This window comes from Ciona intestinalis, chromosome 10 (genome assembly GCF_000224145.3).
Source record: "Ciona intestinalis chromosome 10, KH, whole genome shotgun sequence".
Lineage (NCBI taxonomy): Eukaryota > Metazoa > Chordata > Ascidiacea > Phlebobranchia > Cionidae > Ciona > Ciona intestinalis.
The window spans coordinates 3,347,525-3,368,397 of NC_020175.2; the positions used below are offsets into that span (position 1 = coordinate 3,347,525).

At 35.4% G+C, this 20,873-nt stretch overlaps 3 protein-coding genes and 1 long non-coding RNA gene across 8 annotated transcripts in view; 3 read left to right on the forward strand and 1 right to left on the reverse strand.

The window, feature by feature from the left end:
• The first annotated feature begins 748 nt into the window (after nt 1-748).
• On the forward strand, nt 749-3,111 carry LOC113474593 (calmodulin-like). Its single transcript, XM_026836347.1, has 3 exons — nt 749-1,013; nt 1,740-1,809; nt 2,737-3,111. Exons 1-3 carry the CDS (start codon nt 879-881, stop codon nt 2,874-2,876), a joined length of 345 nt encoding a protein of 114 aa, XP_026692148.1. The 5' UTR covers nt 749-878; the 3' UTR covers nt 2,877-3,111.
• A 166-nt stretch (nt 3,112-3,277) lies between these two features.
• On the forward strand, nt 3,278-12,679 carry LOC100186598 (flocculation protein FLO11). Of its 4 annotated transcripts, none has more exons than XM_026836297.1 (16): nt 3,278-3,432; nt 4,178-4,270; nt 4,891-5,014; nt 6,659-6,767; nt 6,997-7,156; nt 7,415-7,554; nt 8,095-8,191; nt 8,648-8,823; nt 9,094-9,246; nt 9,690-9,951; nt 10,603-10,725; nt 10,998-11,076; nt 11,360-11,498; nt 11,725-11,928; nt 12,218-12,305; nt 12,578-12,679. In XM_026836297.1, the coding sequence occupies exons 1-16, from the start codon at nt 3,377-3,379 to the stop codon at nt 12,609-12,611; spliced, it is 2,037 nt and encodes a 678-aa protein (XP_026692098.1). In that variant the 5' UTR covers nt 3,278-3,376; the 3' UTR covers nt 12,612-12,679. The 4 variants fall into 4 exon arrangements, with proteins under 4 accessions (XP_026692098.1, XP_026692099.1, XP_026692100.1 ...); XM_026836298.1 differs by having other exon boundaries at nt 11,731-11,928; XM_026836299.1 differs by having other exon boundaries at nt 6,659-6,749.
• A 2,659-nt stretch (nt 12,680-15,338) lies between these two features.
• The window catches only part of LOC104266161 (forkhead box protein J3-like), a 7,457-nt gene continuing 1,922 nt past the window's right edge, over nt 15,339-20,873 (forward strand). Inside the window, exons 1-4 of the mRNA XM_009861749.3 lie at nt 15,339-15,681; nt 16,208-16,391; nt 17,025-17,155; nt 17,577-19,538. Of these exons, the coding sequence (XP_009860051.1) occupies nt 16,210-16,391; nt 17,025-17,155; nt 17,577-18,382 (1,119 nt within the window). The 5' untranslated portion in view covers nt 15,339-15,681; nt 16,208-16,209 and the 3' untranslated portion in view covers nt 18,383-19,538. The remainder of the gene's footprint in view (nt 15,682-16,207; nt 16,392-17,024; nt 17,156-17,576; nt 19,539-20,873) is intronic.
• Nucleotides 20,381-20,802, reverse strand: LOC108949841. 2 transcript variants are annotated; one of them, XR_001974913.2, is made up of 3 exons: nt 20,696-20,802; nt 20,568-20,636; nt 20,381-20,495 (listed from the first exon to the last, which is right to left on the reverse strand). It is a non-coding gene; the product is annotated as an uncharacterized LOC108949841 (long non-coding RNA). The 2 variants fall into 2 exon arrangements; XR_003396286.1 differs by having other exon boundaries at nt 20,568-20,799.

Consider the following 20,873-nt stretch of genomic DNA (forward strand, 5'->3'; position numbering starts at 1 on the left):
GGTATATGAGCATTCTATTATGTAAACTGAGCTGATGGTTGCTGCTAGTATTAATCGCCAACGGAAAGTAACCTGATAAATCACACTGTACCCCGAAACCAGTCAAAATACAAATTTACTTCACATAAACTTCCAAATTTGAATCTATAGAACGAGATTTTTATCAAAATTAATATTTTAAATGTTAAAACAACTGCATTATGCGTTTTTTTGGCTTAATCACTCACAAACACCAAATAAACATAGAGTGGGAGAAGATGGGACACCTTTAGCACATAATGTCCAAATATCCTGATCGTGTTTTAAAGGGTCTATGAGAGTCGTGGGGTTATGGTTTTATAATTATTTAAATGTTATTTGTTTACTACCAAATAGGACTAGAAAATATAATGAAAAAGTGTCCTATTTTCCCCCAGCCCTACCATACATAAACTGTGATGTGAGTGTGACTAACAGGCAAACATTTGCAACAATACCAAGCGTCAAATTTTCGTAGAAACAATGAATGACGCACACTCACGCTTTGGTCTCTATAGCTTTTAATAGGAACTGCATAATATAACAAGCATAAGACGTAGATAGTTTTATGTAGGGAATACCACGAATGCAGTAGTGATTCATAAAGGGTATGACAGTAATAGGTATAGTAGGCGTTTTGTTATTACAACGCTAGTATTAATTATGACTAATACATAAAAATTAAACAAAAATGATACGTCAGTTGTATCATAACACAGTTATAGAATGCATAAGTTTTTCAACTGGCAGAATAATGAGGAGTTATGCTATCCTATTTTTAGTATTGTGAAGGTTAGTGCTGTAAAACACTATATTTGACTATTGGATAAAAAACTGTGCCTGTAAAAGTACAAAGAAAAATGGCGAACGATTCAAAATCAGGCGTAATGTCAAATCTGGACAAGACCATGACAGAAACTTACAAACTTTTCTGTAAATACGATCGGGACAACAGCGAAACATTGGAGGTGTCAGAGCTATTTTTGTTACTTCAGGTATATATGTTCGTTCTGCGGTGTAGTTAGTAGAGTTGGGGAAGATGGGACACCTTTTCATTCTATTTTCTTGTCCCATATGGTAGTAAACATAGAACATTCAAAGAATAAAAAACTCATCCTCAGCACGATTCCTATAGACCGTTATTAATTGTTCAAAACATGATCAGGATATTTGGATATTATGTGCTAAAGGTGTACCGCCTTCTCCAACCCTATACTATATATTTTATTGGTAACTCAATGGGTGTATGGCTTGACGCTGTTACCATTGCGGATGTGTGTGTCATAGGGCAAGACAGTTTCTTCAACCCAGTTGTCCGCTTGTTTCATACATATGTGTGTTAAACGGGTACGAGATGTATGAAACAGAACAGCCATGTTATATAGTAGGGTGGGGAAAGACAGGGCACCTTTAAAGGCTTTAGCACATAATATTTAAATATCCTGTTTGTGTTTTAGACAATTAACAACGATCTATGGAAGCCGTGAGGACATGGTTTTTATAATTCTTTGGATGTTCTTTGTTTACTACCAAATGGGATAAGAAAATAGAATAAAAAGGTGTCCCATCTTACCCCACTCTACTATAACGACTGTCGCTGTCCTATACCAAGCAAGGATAAAGTTACATTCTTGCGTTCAATATGAAAAGTCCTGTTTTTTTGCTGTGTAACCCTGTTATGCTAAGAGACTGATAAATATTAACAACATATTCGCTTTAAGGACTGCAAGATTCCAACCAGCGAGGCAGAGGTCAAAAAATGCCTGAAAGCCATGGACACCAATGGGGACGGTAAGTGTATAACGTTAGAATGTGTTTAATATAGGCTGCAGCCAAGACCCGTATTCTGTAAACCTATTGTTTTGTTTTTGCCTGTGTCAGCACATATGTGCGTTTCAGCCATTATCGTGACGTAATTGTGAGCTGGAAATTCGCTTCAGCAGTCTACCGTCTTTAGACATTGTAAACAAAAGACTAATAATAGAAAACGTATGAGAAAATAAATAAACATATCCTGACACAATAACCCCCTCTGTTATGCGACAAGAGTTTTTGTTTCGCTGCGTAGGCAGAAACAAACATATTACTCTAGTAAACAAAATCACGCTGTTGATTTAAAAAAAAGAAATTGTATATATAGTAGAGTGAGGAGAAGATGGGACACCTTTTCATTCTGTTTTTTCGTCCCATTTGGTAGTAAACAAAGAGAATTCAAAAATTATAAATTCGTTTCCTCGCGACTCCCATAGACCTTTGTTATTTGTTTAAAACACGATCAGGGTATTTTAATACTATGTGCTAAAGGTGTTTCATCTTCGGCGCCGTGGCATAGTGGTTAGCGTGCCTGCCTGTAACCATTAGGTAATGGGTTCAAGGCTCGACGCTGCTACCATTGTGGGCGTATGTGTCCTTGGGCAAGACACCTAACGCCCAGTAGTCACTATGTCTAAATTATCAGCCATACAGAAAAAAAATCAAAAATAATCACCCACAAAGTAACATACATGGTAACTCGTAAGCTGGCGCGAGGTGGTAAACCCGTGTGATAACGACTGTCGTTTGCCGGCCACGCGAGGATAAAGTAAGTTACATTTATTCATTCATTCATCTTCCCCCACACTACTATATGTTGTACAAGTCCGCTTACAGTGTACCACATTATACTGCCAATGTCGTTAACTTAGTTATGCTTTAACCTGATTTTCTTACTCATGGTAGGAGTTATGGACTTTATGGAATTCATGACCTTTCTTGGAATGATATACATGATACGGTTATCGAACAAAACAGCCATCGCGAAAGAAATCAAGAATAAAGCGAAACCCCCTCCACCGATAAGAAAAAGCAGCTTGTACTGAAAAAACATTTACCGAAAATATTTGCATTTTAGTGACCGTTCTGCCAAAATCCCCGTTTTTTTTATTAAATTAAAGAGTTTTTCCTTTTATTTTATTTGAAAGCAGAACAAAAACATGCATAAAATTAATACCAGAATAAGAAAACTAAATCACAACATCTTACTGGTTCATGAACCAAACAAAATAATGTTTGAAGCAACATATATCGTTAATACAGAATCTTATACAAACCTCAGTGAATTTGATAGGACTGTTTAATTCATTATATCATGGGTAATAGTAGGCCAGTTTTGATTGATTATCTCAATTTTTCAACTTATATTTTTCCTCCCTATATATATTTAAACCGAAATTAACTCGGCAACACTGTAAATCTAACAGAGCGGAAATTTCAATTTTTGTTTACTAACAGTTCGTTAAGTTCTCGATAGCAACAAGTTCGTATTCTGTACAGTTCTCGTTTTTAAACATATTTCAAATGTATTAACTTTTTCCGTGATATGCAAACGAACGCTTTGACATCGGGATCCGAGATTCTCTTTCACCCACCAGGCTGGTAAGAATATAAGCGACGTTAAGAATTAAAATATTACGTCATTTTTTATTTTACAATTTTAGTTTTATACAGACATACGGTTAATAGCTTTTTGTAATTTTTGAGAGTACAGTATAATGTAGATAATTGGGTGCTAGTGAAGACCCCCCACATTATTTGCTTATCACTAACCCCTATCTATAACCACTAACTACTAACCCCTATAACCACTAACCCCCTAACCATCAACACCTAACCTAGGGGTTAGTGGTTAGCAAAAAAGGTGGGGGGAAAGATTCTTCACTAGCACCGATGATTGTTTGTTCTAAGATTTTATTTTAACCAGTGGCAATGCCACAGTACCATATAGCCTGTACCATTTCATCACACTGTCTGTCTTAAGTGGAACAAAAAGGGAGTTTTACACATGTAAACATGTTGGGTCATAGCAACACATGCATTATTTTGGGTTAGTACTAATTCTTATCCAGTTTGGGCAGTTCCTGACGATGATCTCACGCGTGTATGATGGTTTTTAATGCGTACACATCATTAAGAATTCACGAGCAATAAACACACATTTCCAAATCACATTACGAAATCCTACTTAAATAGATACAGATTTGATTCTTTGTTTAATTATTTGGCGGGCATAAAACAAATTATGCAGTGCATAACCAAAAGTTTGCAAACAAAATCGCTGTGACCTGCCATATTCTGCAAACCAGGTTCTTATTCAATATATATATATATATTTTTTTTTCAGTAACCCATTTTATGTCCCACCCCTCCTATCAAACAACTATCATCCATCTAATCCACAGAATCAACCAACATATGTAAAAGCCATAGCTCTCACGTAAGCATTTATCTACTGTTGCCCAGCATTTTTGTTGTGCTGCCTAAAAAGATGTCTAAATCTCCGGTTTAGAAAGGATGAGATGAAAAGTACAAAATTTTGGTACAGTGCATTTAAATTCAGTTTTAATTGAATATACTTTTATGCCATCATAAATTATTAAAAAATTGCTCTTATACGGAATATAAGAAAAACCTAATATATTAGTCACATAGTCAGGTGAAAAAATAAGACGCATTTTTACTTTTTTTCTTTAAATTATTTCAAGTAATTTTGTTATGATTTCAGTTTTAACATGGCCCATACTTCAAAAATACAGTTTTAACATTGATAAACTTAACATTAGAACTTAGCAGGCCCGTATTTTTAAAACATGTATGCTACCATGTGTTTGAGCACCCTAGTTCTCCACTTTGAAACAAGTTTTAGGTGTCTATGAAAGCCTCCCTTAATTAAAAGCCTCCCTCAAAAAGCCTTCCTAAATTTGAAGTATAAGCCTATCAGTTAAACTGTATTTTTAGTTTTTACAATGTTAATTAACTCACTTCAGATTTGTTAAAAAAATGTGTACCACCTATCTTAACTGTTGTGTGCCGAATAAAATTTATTTGCACCAACAGACCAGAAAAAAAGAGAAACTTTCACCTGAAAGATAACGCATCGTACACACCTTTAAACTACTCATTTTGTAACGATGATGAAGAAAATGTGGATGTAAATGTACCAGAGAAACCTTCTGACCAAGTATGTAGTGTTGTTACAAGTCCTTGTATCTTATTAAGCTGGTACCACTGTATGTGTTACAATGTCTTCGCTCGTATTCTTTTAAAAACTCGCCCTATGTGCCTTGAGCCGTATGCGCTCCTCCTGCTCCAGCTCCCACAAATTCTCTCCCACGCTGATTACTTTCTAAGTCTCCAACGTAGAGACGGGCGTAGTCTAAGTGTAAAGCCAGTACGTACTGTGTCGTGTTAAGAGTCCGATGTTCTTTGTTTTTATATGCAGCTTTATATTACAATACGACTTTATCTGACCACGGGTGTTTTACGAACTTGAAGACTATACAAAAGTGTAACATATGCATTGTGAAATTATAACGTTTAATCTATAAACACATAATGTTCAACAAAGTGAACGCAAGATGAGAGCATCTCTTCTTGGCTGGGCTGTCAAGGGAAGATCTTCCATTCATCACCATAACAGCCCTTTTTGCCTACCTCCAGGAAAGTGGCATGAGGTCCATGTGTTAGCACTCCCTTTGGGTAATGGGCCAACCCTTGCCTAAGTGCTAGGACGTATGGCGTGCCTTGCTGCGGGACCTCACCCACATAGAATAGAATAAACATATAGGCTACTAGACATTTAAAGTTTTTTATAATAAAACCAGCTTTTAAAGACTTGGTCTAGGTCAAAATCTATTGCATGTATTTCACTCACTGAATTCTAATATTAAACAATGTTAATACAACTGAATGGCATTTCCCACCTTAGAAAAGCACCTCATTTCCGTTTTAATTAAATAGATAAGAAAATATCAACCCTTTAAGTAAAGGGGAAACATAAATATTAAATAAGGTGAACATAAGAAACTAAACTTGATGATTTGTATATTTTTACTTTGTCTTATTGCTTAAAATGACTCTTTTTCAACTTTTTGTTGCTTTAAATGTCACTGTTCTTATTTAAAAGTAGCCATTACCTTTTATTCTTCCCATTCTTATGGATTACGCATGCCAAGTTTTTGTACTGATACTGATAGTACAAAATATGATGTACATGTAGTGGTTCCAGCAATGTTTGACAGAGGTGTTCCCTGGAATATGTTTAGCTAATAGTTTCAAAGCATCGTGTTGATATGTCACTTTGTGCGCATATTATGGTAACATCGATTTCACTATTTCTGCGTTAACAACAAATTTATGCGTCTGTTGTTGTAGCACAGTTGGTTAGTGCGCCTGCCTCTAACCAAGAGGTAATGGGTTCAAGGCTCTTCGGTGCCACCATTGTGGACGTATGTGTCTTTGGGCAAGACAGTTAACAGCAATTGCTCCAACCCCAAAATTCACTTTAATAATAAAGAATAATCATCCACAAAGTAACATACTTGGCAACTAGTAAGCTGGCACGAGGTGTATGAAACAGAACATCCGTGTTTAAAGACTGTCGTTTCCCGGCCATGCAAGGATAAAGTAAGTTACATTTATTCATCAAAGGCTTTAACCAGATAAGCAGAATGTTTGTTACGAAAATGTTTGTTGTTAAACGCCATCTAAGCCTGTATAAGAAACTGATTAAAATTTAGTGCAGCGTTAACTAGAGATAAGCTTACCCTATTAAAAACTCTTACCTACTATTTTTAACAAGTTTTTTCTATTTGTTTTTATGCAGGTTAAACAGCATTGGGTACCACAACCAAAAAAGCAGGCACCGATATCAACCACTAGAATTCCTATCCCCAAATCTACACTGTCAATTCATGGTGGTTATTCAGATACTGGTATGCTAACTGTAATTTACAACTCTAAATAATTTTTAACCTTTTTTCACCACTATTTTACTAAATTAATTTAGTTACAAATAAAGGCTATTCAGTTAAAAAGTTATAAATAACAGTATTTAATATTAGTACACTTTTCAACAATTAATATTTATTTTTAAAAATGTAACTTTAATAATAAAAATGCACCCTAAAATGTTTTTTTTATATTATTTTACACATATTTTAGATTCTCACCACAAAAGCAAAACGTCACAAAATCTAACCAGCAACTCAAGAGCGCCCTCCAGGGATAGTCGAGCTATTTCTGTTTCATCAATTTCAGCTCCCGTCCCAAAAATGACGTCAACTCAAAACTCAAAGGGCAAAGTCAGTCCTAATATTTCCATGTAAGTACCAAGTATGTATTAGTTATAACATACTAATATAGATACATATAGGTTTTTCAAAACATATACTAAATAGAGCTATTTTTCAATATATGGATGCCAAAATTACCTAATTTATACAGACCTTAAAAACGTATTATTTTTTATTTCTTAATAATATTGGCAAAAAATATTTTAAGACTCAATTTATTTGTTTTTTCAATTCTTATTCATGGGTTGCAAATTACTGAAAGTTAATATCATTTCTATGTTTTCAAGGTTGGTTAAAAGGTTCCGTCACGGGAAACCGCAGCCCCCTAGCGCTCGGAAGTTATCCAACACCTCTTCTACCCCATCTAGTGACAAGAGCAAGTACGAATGGATGTCAACAACCATTCCGTCATCGCAATCAATTAGTGGTAATTTCGATTTTATTAAATTGATTGTAACTTACTTTATCCTTGCATGGCCGGAAAATGTCAGTCGTTAAACATGAGTGTTCTGTTTCATACACGTCGTGCCAGCTTACCAGTTACCATGTATGTTACTTCGTGTGTGATTATTTTTCATATTTTTAATGTGTTGCCGATAGTTTAGACAACCTATTAGTGACCACTGGGTTAGAGCAATTGCCGTTAAGTGTCCTGCCCAAGGAACCATATAATAGCAGCATTAAGCCTTGAACCCATTACCCCTGGGTTAAAGGCACGCTAACAAATTGCGGCGCCCGGTTCTGTATAGGTGAGGTCCTGTTATAGGCACCAAACTTTTTAAAAATGCACGAGAGGCAGCAAGCAGAGATAGTTAAAAAAAACATTCTTTTAAAACAAATTTGATGCTCATGTTTGCAAATAAAGTGCCGAAAATTTTATTCCTGTCATGTAACCATTATGTTGGTACAAAGTAATGGGTAAACATTGTATTTGTTTAAGTAGTTAAAATATTTTATTTTTCTTCAGCTGTAGCAGAATCCAGCAGTTTAGAAGAAATAAATGATGTGTTTGATTCCAGTCTTGCTGAACTACAGAGTCAAGTGGATCAAATACTTAAACAAAGGTGATTTTAATTATTACAATTTGAAGTTTAAAACAGTGCTAATGCTAATATGCAATGATATGGTTATATATAGTAGGGTGGAGGAAGATGGGACACATTTTCATTTTATTTTCTTGTCTTTTGGTAGTAAACAAAGAACGTTCAAACAATTATAAAACCGTATCCTCACGACTCCCATAGACTGTTGTTAATTGTTTAAAACGTGATTAAAACACTGTTACTAATTAATAGGCATATGTGTCGTTTGACAAGTCACTTTACAGTTGGCCCCAAAACCGCCACAGATTTATATTTTACTGTTAAGTGCTTATTTTGTCTTTACTGGTTTTGTGTCTGTTTTACTTGTTCGTATTTAAAAAAAAAATTGATTAATTATAATTCTCATATTTACAGCACTTTTTTTTACCTATAAATATGTGAATAATGTTTCTTTTCTTGTAAATATTTTTTTAACAGCGAGACCCCACAATCTTTACCCACCCCTGTCCCAACCCCAATTTTCACCCCGGAAATCCCCAGTTTTAACCCCACACCCACCCCACCCATGTTACAACCCATGGAAAACATATCATCAGCGAAAACTTCTCATATGGTCCCAAGCTTCGTATACAAACCTCAGACACCACAGCAAGGTATTTTTAACTCAACAAACACATGAACAAAGTATATTTTTATAACCGTATCCTCAAGACTTTAAAACAGCGTTGTTATTTCTGCAAAATACTATAAAAACTATTACCACTTTATTTTGTTTGTTTTTTTCAAGTATTGATTTATGTTTAATAAGATAAATTTCAACTTTTGATTAAACTATTTTTAAATTGACATTTTTTCCAAATTTTAATTTTTCCAAATTAAAAAAAATCTAATTTTTCAAAATATAATTGAAGTTTTATCTTCAGTTCCCGTTGCTAAGCAACCAGAGGAGCCATTTCCTCCTCGCATCCCAGTCCAAGATGACATCCTCCAGCAGTGGAGGTTGAAAAGGAAGATGGAGATGGCAAGAGCAACATCTGCAACATCCAGGGATCAAATTTGGAGCTCGTGCCACAGAGGTAGAAGCCCACTTATAGTTTAAGTATATGAATGAATGAATGTAACTTACTTTATCCTCGTGTGGAAAAACGATAGTCGTTATCACACGGGTTTAACACCTCGTACCAGCTTACGAGTTACCATGTATGTTACTTTGTGGGTAATTTTTTTTTGGGGGGATTTTTTTTTATGTATGGCTGATAATTTAGACAACCCATTAGTTACCATTGGGTTGGAGCAATTGCCGTTAAGTGTCTTGCCCAAGGACACATATATATAGTAGGGTGGGGAAAGATAGGACACCTTTAGCACATAATATTAAAATATTCTGATTTTTTTGAAACAATTAACAATGGTTTACAGGAGTCATGAGGATACGGTTTTATAATTGTTTAAATGTTTTTGTTTACTACCAAATAGGACGAAAAAATCTACTTAGCACAATTTCTATCTTATTGAACAGAAGCACCACAGAGCTGTAGTATACGCTGCAGTGACAGTGTCAACTACCCAGCTGCAGAAAAACCTTACACCCCCTCCTGCTCGCCACGCAAAGCAGAACCACCCCACCAAGTCTTAGAACCACGAAAATGCACAAAAAGTGTCGGCGTGTCCGTCGTGCCAACTTCGTGCGCAGAAACGCAAACCACACCAAAATCTTCAAACGAAAATTCAGTTGTTTCAATAAATGATTTTAGAACTGATTCTTCGGTCTCTATGCACAGGTAACATTAGCTTACAAAATCTCAGTTAACTTGTAAAAAATTCAGCGAATCTTATCCTGATCTGAAGCTTATACAGTTGAATGATTATTGTTTAGTTATAGTAGGGTGGGGGAAGATGGGACACCTTTTAATTCTATTTTCTCGTTCCCTTTGGTAGTAAACAAAAAATTTTCAAAATATTATAAAACCGTATCCTCATGACTCCCATAAACCGTTGTTAATTGTTTAAAACACGATCAGGATATTTGAATATTATTAGCTAAAGGTGTCCCATGTTCCCCCACAGTACTATAAATATGGTAATTATATGGTGCTAGGAAAACGTAACCAACAATCTATGTGAATTAGAGGATGAGGATGCCATTTATGCCAAATATATTTCTCTATTAAAAACTAGTGGTTGGACTTGATTTTTGTTGGGTATGTTTTCGTAGCACCAGATAAAAATTCAAGTTAACTCTAAAAAACAATTTTAGTCACAAATTTTAATCAGGTCATTTTTATGAATTTAAATTTGTATTAAACAAATTTTTCCGACTTTTTTAAGGAAAAATAAATAATCATTTATTACTATATGGTCATATTAATACAACAACAACTGTGTTGGTTCAGTTTTCAAGTCATTTTTTTTTATTTGTTGTTTATTTCTAGAGTTACAGTTGTGGATGGCTCCACTGGAACGCATGACCTTTCACCTTTAAGTTCAAAGGTCACGACCCGAAGTGACCCTGACATGTTTGATGAAGGGTCAACACACTCAAGGTCAAACCAGAGGTCAATAGATTTAAACTCAAAATTTGTATTTTTTTAAATAAATGCATTTTACTAACTTATTGCAACTGATTTTTCCTCTTGTAGTGGCCAACTTTATAAGGTATGACATAAATGTTTCTTTTCATACATTCTGTGCGCGCTAATTTTGCCGAGCAAATAGCAGTCTACACAAACATATTATTGCCTACTGAAAGTCCCGTTCATTTAGCATGTATTTAATTTTAACATTTTTTGATTATGCTTAGGTTATAAAAAGTTATTTTATTTTAAAGAAATATAAAAGGAAGAGTTGAAAGTTTGAAAAAGAAAGCGAATCTCCCTCACTCCCCTACTACTTCAGTAGTAAAACAAGTAAGAAGATACTTCAGATTCTCATATAATGCTTCCTGGCCTTTACTTTTTTGTGTAGTAAACATTCTACTTACTATTATCCCTTTTAATATAAGTGTTTTATCCGCTACCTTACTTTAAGCTAAAAATTTTAGTCTTCTCTTCCACCATGTAGGATTGTAGGACCTTACCCACATAGAATAGAAAAACATATGTTTACATTAAAACTGCAAGAATTATATAAAAAATTACCCACAGTTCGAAATTTTTTTACCAAACAAAATTTTATTATTTTTAATCCCAGGTTATAGGAACTCATTTATTCGATGCAGCAACAGATGTTTTAACTCCAGGAAGAACCGAAGGATCATCTGATGTTTATTTTGATTCTTCAATATCTGACCACAGTATGTCTACTGCACCTACAACTCAAACTAAAAAAGGTTTAAAATTGGAAATTTTTAAATAAATACCCTCGATGTATTTTTTACCTGGACCAGGACCTCACCCAAAAAGGACCTCACTCATAAAGAATAAAAAAATACCATTTTTAAAAGACATTGTCGTATATAAAGATTTTTAATACTGCAAAAAATTACCTTTTTTTATTCTAAATCGGAACAAAAACTGCAAGTTTTATAATTTTATTTTTTAATATTTTTTTTTTACTTCCAGATGATGAGTCCTCCTCTTCCCCGCATCATATTTCATCAACTCCTCTTCCAAACTCCCAAATACCTCCAGACCCCCTTCCCAACATTCCATCTCTGGATGCTGCATCCACTACATCCGGATCTTCAAAGAAACAGGGATCAATTCAATCCTCATCTGAAGTGGAGGACCCTCAAGATATTTTGGACTCCATACTTGACAGTAATAAAAACTGTAATAAAATTTACACAAGGAAAAAACAGGAAAAAAACTTTGTAAAAATAAAATTCATGTATTTAGACCAAATTTTCCTTGTGTAATGTTTATTAAACTATTCTGTATTTTTTCTGACATTTTTTACTAAATAAATATATATTATATATATATATACATAAATATATAAAGTTCTATATTTTTTTAGTTATTCTGTCTTTTTCTAGTATATTGTTTAGAAAATATTTTTCTCGCATATTTTGTAATTTTTTTAAAAAATCTTTTTCTTATATTTTAGACATTCGAAATGACCCTGGGGTATTTCCCGACGATCCAGTGCTGACGTCACTGCGACAGCAACGTCAAAAATATTTGGACGAGTTGACGTAAGTATGTTTACATTTAATACGTCTATTATAATACATATAGTATAGTAGTACTGTGAGTGTGGGGTAAGATGGGATACAATTGGCACATAATATCCCATATTCCCCAATCGTTTATTTAACAATTAACAACGTTTTTTGGCTTCTTCGTGCCACAGTTATATAAAACTATTTTTGTTTACTACGTAATAGAACGAAAAATGTCCCATCTTACCCCACCCTACTATATTATCTATATACAGATTTTCATTTCTAACAGTTGCTTTTTACAGATCCATAGACGACCAGCTGTCCAGGCTACAGTAGCATTAGATATTTATTTTTCAATGATCTAAATCTAGAATATATTTTTTATTAAAATGCACTATGTTTTCCCAGAACAGAGAAATATATTAGAAATATAAAAAAATTCAGGTTGCTTAGTTTTAGTATAGGGGGGTGGAAGAAGGATGAAACACTTTTTCATTCCATTTTCTTGTTTTATTTGGTAGTAAACAAATCACAATCAAAGAATTATAAAACCGCATCCTCACGACTCCAATAGACCGTTGTTAATTGTTTAAAACATGAAGGTATTCCATCTTACCCTAAAGTACTATACTAAACAAAAAATTAGTTACAAAATTATAAAACTACATATCCTCACGTCTCTAAAAAAGTGTCGTTAAATTTTAAAACTCTGTTAGGAAATAAGCGCTTCTTACCCCGCGGTACTATATAGTAGGGTGGGGAAAGAGGGGACACCTTTAATACATAATACCCAAATAGCCTGATCGTGTTTTAAACAATTAACAACGGTCTGTGGAAGCCATGAGGTTTTTTTTTAATAATTCATTGAATGTTCTTTGTTTTCTAACCAATGGAAAGAGAAAACTAAACGAAAAGGTGTCCCACCTTTCCCCCACTCTACTCTATTTTAATTAAAACTAGGCCCAGTCAGTTCTTGGTAAATACGGTTTAAATCTTTTGTGGATTGAGGCATATTACGTTTGTTTTCGACTGTCAGTATATTGCTGGTGATTTGTGACGCACAAGTAAGAATAGACAGACAAGTACGTCATAATAGTTATTGTGTGGTTAGAAATATATGATTATCTGATTGACCCAAAACAACTTTAATTCGGGTACTGTCGTTTTTACCTGGTTTAATTAAATATGTTACTGTGTGGTTAGGAATATAGGGGTATCTGATTGACCAAAAGCAACCTCGATGATATCCAATCTTCCTCCCCCCCCCAGGGGGGGGGGGGCCTGCTATAATAAACTCTTGTGGGTATCTTTGCCGCTATTGTTCAAAACGAACACTTTACAATACTTCCGGGTTCTTAAGCGATGATGACATGGTCCGCTGTTTTTCTTAAACGCTGTAACTTCTGGGCGTAAAATTCTAATTTTCATTGTTTACAGCGAACCAGTCTTTCGTCATGTTCAAATTATCCCTTGTCGTAAGCAAATGGTTAGGGCGATCCATCATAGGTTTTATTACGGCTCAAATTTGCTACAAACGATCGAATAATTCGGACCACCGTGTCAGCTACTCTGTATATACCAGGTGCTCCTTATCTTGTCATTATATCAGCCGAGATACGGAGCCTCAGTTATGGCCGTAGGGCAGAATTTTGGCTTCGAAATAATGCAGGTTATCATCTGTTTCACACAGAGCAGACGCAGTACATTTGTTATGTAATACAATAGCGTGTATGTAATACACTGTGAGAACTGTACAGGTACAAAAATGGATTGTCATTTTGCACCTGGAAAAACAGTCCGAAATAATTCTTGTTTAGTCTTTCCTGTCATATTCTCAGCCTGAGCGGAGAAATAACAAGTCTACATACCAGATTATGGTCAAAAAGAACCACATGCTAATCCCAACTAATTACCAAACAGAAAGATTCACTCATCGTTTTGAATTAAACCAGCTCACAAATTGTAAACACAAACCATAATTAAGGGTCGGCTTGGGAGCGAGTCTCTCCGGATAACGATCTGCGTTTCCGTTTTCAAAACAAATTGTTTTTCGAATGCTCATTTATAAACGATGAGAGAAAAAAATACCTTCGTACCGCAAACTCGAAAAGCGTTTTCAGAAAAAGGGATTAAGCGAAATACTGTTACATGTCTAATCTTGATGGATTAGCTGCGCGATTTGGAAGAAAATAACGTTTCAAGTGTTCGATTATCGGCTGATTATTATAGCGATTATTGGCACCATATTTGGCAAGTTTAGTTGCTCAATTTATCACGTTTTGATCAACCTGAGTGACGTATTTTGACGCTGTAATAATTTTGACCTAATCTGTTAACACATTCGGGCTGTTTTCGTATCAATCAATACATATAGTGCGGTTCAATTACATCCATAACTCAATAACGCACAAAACGTCCGTGTGTGACATTTTGAGCGAAAACTATACAGAGCTCAATAAAAAGCTTTTTAAACTTCACAACCACGGAATTTTATCTCACCATAGCATATATAATAGTGTCTAAACCACCGAAAAGTCAATAAAATCTTTTAGAAATTGAGGTAAACCTTTTAAATCGGGCCACCCATGCCGAGAGAAGTACATATTTTGTCCCACCGCTCATATATCCCCAGGCCGAATTAAAGGCTTTTCTGCTATCGGCCTCCCAGGAGCCAGCAATGATCAAAACCTGTTACGAATCGCTCTACACTTCAAAGTTAAGACTTTCAGTAATCTGAAACTTGATGGCACTTGGCGTCATAATACGCCCACGCTGTTTTTATTGAAAACGCATAAGTTATGCTAAAATGTGTATTGTTTATTATTATAGCGCATTCGATTTTAATAACGTTTTAATTAAACGGGAGAGATAAATGTGACGCAAACTTATTTTCCGCAATGGAAAGGGACGTATATATTTATACACATGTGTTTAAATATCACAATCCTCAAACACGCGGGGAGCATAACTAAGTTAACAAAAACACGTCACCGCATATGTCACAACAAAATAACATAATATCAGCGCAGCTAAAATGTTTCAAAATGTTTGGATAGCGAGTCTGAAAAGTGAATTTTAATCAGTAATGATAGATTGTTTCGCAACGACGTTTTTAGCAACGTATCGCAAGATACAAAGGCATTAAGGCCAGCGGCTAAAGCAAATCTTTTCTTTGCGCTCCGAGCACAAACACAAGATCATGCGGTTACGCGGTCTTCTGCGTGTGTGGTCCCCGGCCGTCTTCTGTTTCGGATAAACACCCGACGAGCTATAAGCTGAAGCGGCTGCGAGGACCGTACATTTGGTCGCAGACGCTCGTGGAAGTTTCAAAAATTTCAAGAAAAATATTTTTAAAGAAAATTTTTAACAGTCAAAAATTGCAAGAAAGTTTTGAGCATCAGTGTAGGTGATGAGTTTTTGTAGTTATGTAAACTATTGTTATTAAAAAGAATTGGAAGAATGTTAAATTAAACGAATCAGCAAAATAGAGAATACAGTACAGTGGGGGAAGATAGGACACCTTTAGCACATATTATCCAAATATCCTGATCGTGTTTTAAACAATTAACAACGGTCTATTATGTGAATTGTGAAAATACGGTTTTATAATTCTTTGAATGTTCCCTGTTTACTTCCAAATTGGGCGAGAAAATAGAATGAACGGATGTCCCATCTTCCCCCACCCTACTATATATGTTAGGGTGGGGTATGATATTTTTAGCCCCGCGACTCTCAAAACGTGTTGTTAATTGTTAAAAACACGATCTAGAAATATGGGGTTTAGGTGCTAAAGGTAATTCAACTTACCCCACAGTACCACAACTTGCACTTTTGCAGATTTTAAAAGTGAATCATAAAAAAACGAATAGTAACTCTATGAGATCGTATTAAGTCCAGTTGAAAACAAACTAAATTATAGTTTTGTAAAACAGAAATGGATCTGACCTCAGAAATTTCAAATCAGACTGCACTTGCCGAGTTTGATACCGTTGCAAGGTCTATGGACAAATGGAAAGACGTTGAGGACGTGCGGCCTCCTTATTCTTACATCGCACTCATAGCAATGGCAATTTATAGAAGCAAGAAACGAAAAGAAACACTGAACGGAATCTACCGGTAATATAGGATAATTTATTTGTTTAAGCAGTTTTTGGTTAAATCCTATATTTCCTAATCGTGTTTTAAACAACTAACCAACTGTTTTAGAGTAGCGCCCCACGGTTATTTAATGCTGTAAATATACTTTGCTTACTACCAAATGAAACGAAAAAAAGGAATCCCATTTTGGGGTTTGGACAGCACTATATATGTTGCTGCAATTCGCTAAGGCTTGCATAATGTGTGATCACATAGTGCCGGGTCGCAGTTTGAGACTGAGTGCTCGCCCCTAAATCGGATACTGTGTTCGAGGCTCGATCTCGTGAATTAAGCTGCAAGAGGACACGAGATGTATAGCATATTAAGGCATGCTGTAATAAAGTCTGTTACAGTACTGCGGGGTAAAATGGAATGCCGTTAGCGTCTAAATCCCATATTTCCCAATCTTGGTTTATACAATTAACAATACTCTTTTAGAATAGCGGGGCAACGATTATAATTATGTAAATATACTTGCCTTGCTACCAAATGGTACGAGAAAAAATCTATATCTTACCCTACCCTATACCTATTCCAGCACCAATATTTGCAGTTGCCCCTGGTGTACTAAACTAAACAACGGTCTTGGTTAAATTTACTTCGATATTTCAGATTTATATCGAATAATTTTCCCTACTATCGTCGCAACCACCGTGCATGGCAGAATTCCATCAGACACAACCTGTCACTCAACGCTTGCTTCGTAAAAGTTAGCAGAGAGAGGGAAGACCCACCGGGAAAAGGTTCGTGGATAAAACGGACTTGTGTTTTTGATTTGTGGTCAAAATTACAGTTCTTTAACATATCAGCGAGACTCTAAAATATTAGCGATTCGAAATATTTTTTCGTTTCCACCCGAATAGTGTAACAAAAATTTGTAAAAATGACTTTAAATTTAAACATGTTACACATTCTACTGTCAAGGATATAACGTCGTTGTTCGCGTACAATACGCCCATATTTAAAGTATAAACTGGTACGCTTCTATGGCAGTTTAAAACCGATTAAATCGCTATGTTACGCTGCTATCATGGAATATTTTTTGCGACTTTGATTGGGTAAAATAGGGAATAGCTTCGTGCCCGTCTATGTTTTAAAAAATACGCGCACTTTTATATTTTACAATAAATGTACTATGGCTCATATAAGTCAATGTTACTTCAGGTCACTACTGGACTTTCGCTGATGGCTCCCCAGAGGTTTTTGCTTTGTTCGAAAACCACCTTAACGGAGATTCGGAGGAGCAAAAGTCTCCCGCATCCGAGGATCAATCTTTATCTTCTCCAGACACCGATCCCCAAACTCCTGAGCTGTTGCCAAACATTTTTCTAAAGAAACCCGACCCTTTGGTTCCCAATGTTGCGGAAAATTCGCGAAATTTGACACATACTAACAGTAATTGCGGAAAGCGAAGGCGATCCGATTTCTCAATCGATTCAATTCTTGAAAACCAATGCAAAAGGTCTTGTTTTAAAACTTCAAGCCAGGGTACTCCTACCGAGTGCCACACTTCTAATTTTCATAGCCCAGCTACTACGTCTATTTTTGCACCCGTGACTTCAACCAGTGATAACGTCCAGCGACCCACAGCACGGTACCAGCAACCGAATTCTGGAAAAGTGGAAAAAAGACGGACAAAAAAGCCGGCTTACCACTGCTTAGACGGCCGGTTCGCATCAAAATTAAACCCAAAACAAATGCTTTTTGTCCCCAAACCAGCTACACCTATTGACAACCGCCATTTTTGTTATGTACCAACGTATCCTTTATGCGGTGAACAATGCTGGTATTGTGACGTCGGTGCACATTCGTACACTCAACAGAATTACTCTGCGAATTTCGCCCTAGCCAGAGAAAAACATTTGAAATCACTTCTTTTGGGTCTCAAGCCGCAATTTGGACAGTATAATCCACATATACCAGCAATTAACCGCTTTACCTACCCAATGCTTCAGACTTTTCCGTGGTAACTCGTTCTGACCTAATCTAAAACGCGTTTTCATTTTTGGCTGCTACACGTATTACCGTTTTATAATTGCGTGATATTCACATAATACTCTTTTGTAGCAAAATATATATTATAGACTTAAAGCATATTTAGTAAATACTTAAAACACAGTTATGTTTGTTTGGTTACATTTTTACTAGGTTACAATTTGAGCTTCAACTTATTTTGACCATAATATAGAGACTGTATATACGTAGGATATAAACACAAGTTCAACTTCATGTGATACGCATGGTTTATATAGTCCACGCCACAGTGAGAAAAAAAGCATGATTGGAAATATAGTACAGTGGGGGAAGACGTGACACTTTTGGCACATAATATTCAAACAACCTGATCGTGTTTTAAACAATTAACAACGGTCTATGAGAGTCGCGAGGATACAGTTTTATAGTTCTTTAAATGTACTTTGTTTTACTGCCAAATTGGACGAGAGAATGATCGATGTCTTATCTCCCCCTCCCTTATATTCAAAGAGATTAAAACCATAATATCCAAAGAGATTGGTTTTAATCTATTTGCTTATATTGATACAGTAGCGTTTAGAAGTTTTAACTGATTTTACGATTCAGACACATTTGACATCAGCTAATTGTAAATCTAACCTAACAGTGACAACTAAAGCATGATGTAATATTCTACTTCGGTCTAAATTGACAGAATTATAACCGTAGCCTCGCGACTCTAAAACAGCGTTGTTATTGGACATGTAGTGACCATATTATAGATCATTTTCGTCGAACAGTTGGTCTTTTTTATTTTCGTTATATCTTAATAATTAGTTATCGCATTTAGCCTTTAATGTCTTGACGAAACCAAATTAAATTAAACATATACATAAATTCTGGAAGAATTCTTCAGATTTATTACCGAAACGTTGTGAACTTTGTTTGTTACGTCACAATGTTGAACTGACGTCACAATGAGGCTGCTATACAATTCTGATTGGGTGGATTGCTCACGTGACTGACGCCTCGTACCAGCTGATTATTCCCGCCTTGATTGCTCCTCGCATAAAACGCCTCTTCTAAAAAGCGAGTTACCAAGTTCCAGACGAAGTTGGTTCCACATCACGTTACAAGTTAGATGGTTTTATGAAGTTTTCCTGCAAGACTTGAGTTAAGTGTTTTATTAAACATTTGTATTATATTAAGACTTACAATTTACTATAATATATATTATTACTTTATACTACAACACAGTAATATTATTGCACTACATTATATACAATAACACTATGCTACAAGTTTTGTGCCTTGCGTTTATTACTTTGTTATATTAAGTTCAAAATTATTCTTTATCGGATTCTGTTTGAGGAATGGCGACGTTCTTTATTACGTCACACGCAATATCTAGGTTCACAATCGTTGCGTTCTGTTACGTCACAATCCGACAATCGTTCAGATTTCGCTTTCTACACGTCAATGTTGCGTCATCATAGGTTTCGTTACGTCATAGCTGAACAACACGCGACTGTTCTATACGCGTAAATTTCGCGACGTTTTTTCATGGGGCCCCATGCGCGTTTTGCGCCGATATACAAGGCATATTACTTGTATATTCTAATTATATTAGCGCTATGAACGCAACGCCAGAAGATCAAAGAATTGGTAAAGTATAAATCACAATTGGCATTATTACGTACACAAGCTATTTCCTAGAAACATCGATGATGTGACGTCACGAAGTGGTGATGACGCAACAGAAGAACCCACTTCGTAAGTTCATTGTTTCGTCACAAACTTTATATCAAAATGATAAGTTTTTTAATCTGAACATTTTTTCCAGTACATCATAGTATGTGACGTCACAAATAAGGTTTAAGCGGACTTGACGTAAAGCAAGCATGAAGATAATTATGACGTGATTATATGTAAGCAATAGTTTAACGATTATTATATATTATAATGTAGGCTTTGTTTATTATTAGTGGTATTGATGAGTTTTACAAAAGCATGTATGTCGCGGCTGCAGACGTTCTTTTGCCTAAAGGACTCGGCACTCCTTATACGCACTTCAGTTGGACGCGCTTTATTATGCTAACCAGCTTCGTTTGGTTGTAATTCATGCGGTAACTAAAAAGAAACGGAATACACGTCAATATACATACACATGATTTAAACAGCGATGTTAATCTAAATTAATACCTGAATTTTCGGCGTTTAAAAGTTGCAAATAATAATACAAACAATCGTGTACACACAATCGTGGGTAATCTGCAATTATGAGAAGAATATTAGTATAAATTAAATAGAAAGAAAATACACGAACATACCACGTAGAGAATGTAACCTCTGACCTCTAGTGCCAATCCTTTACTTAAATGAAATCAAAATTATGCGCCAAGAATAAACTGAGATTGCCCACGTAAAGAAACTCACTGAAGCACAGAAACATAGATATTTAAACTTAAATACATTTGGCAGTCCAGCCAGCCGTGACATGTCTATAAC

Excerpts from the sequence above, each read along its gene's own strand:
- LOC113474593 (XM_026836347.1), top strand. The coding sequence starts at position 879 with ATGGCGAACGATTCAAAATCAGGCGTAATGTCAAATCTGGACAAGACC. Across the intron at positions 1,014-1,739 it reads AGCTATTTTTGTTACTTCAG|GACTGCAAGATTCCAACCAG; the intron begins GTATATATGTTC and ends ATTCGCTTTAAG. Across the intron at positions 1,810-2,736 it reads CATGGACACCAATGGGGACG|GAGTTATGGACTTTATGGAA; the intron begins GTAAGTGTATAA and ends TACTCATGGTAG.
- LOC100186598 (XM_026836297.1), top strand. The coding sequence starts at position 3,377 with ATGCAAACGAACGCTTTGACATCGGGATCCGAGATTCTCTTTCACCCA. Across the intron at positions 3,433-4,177 it reads CTCTTTCACCCACCAGGCTG|TAACCCATTTTATGTCCCAC; the intron begins GTAAGAATATAA and ends TTTTTTTTTCAG. Across the intron at positions 11,929-12,217 it reads TTTGGACTCCATACTTGACA|ACATTCGAAATGACCCTGGG; the intron begins GTAATAAAAACT and ends CTTATATTTTAG.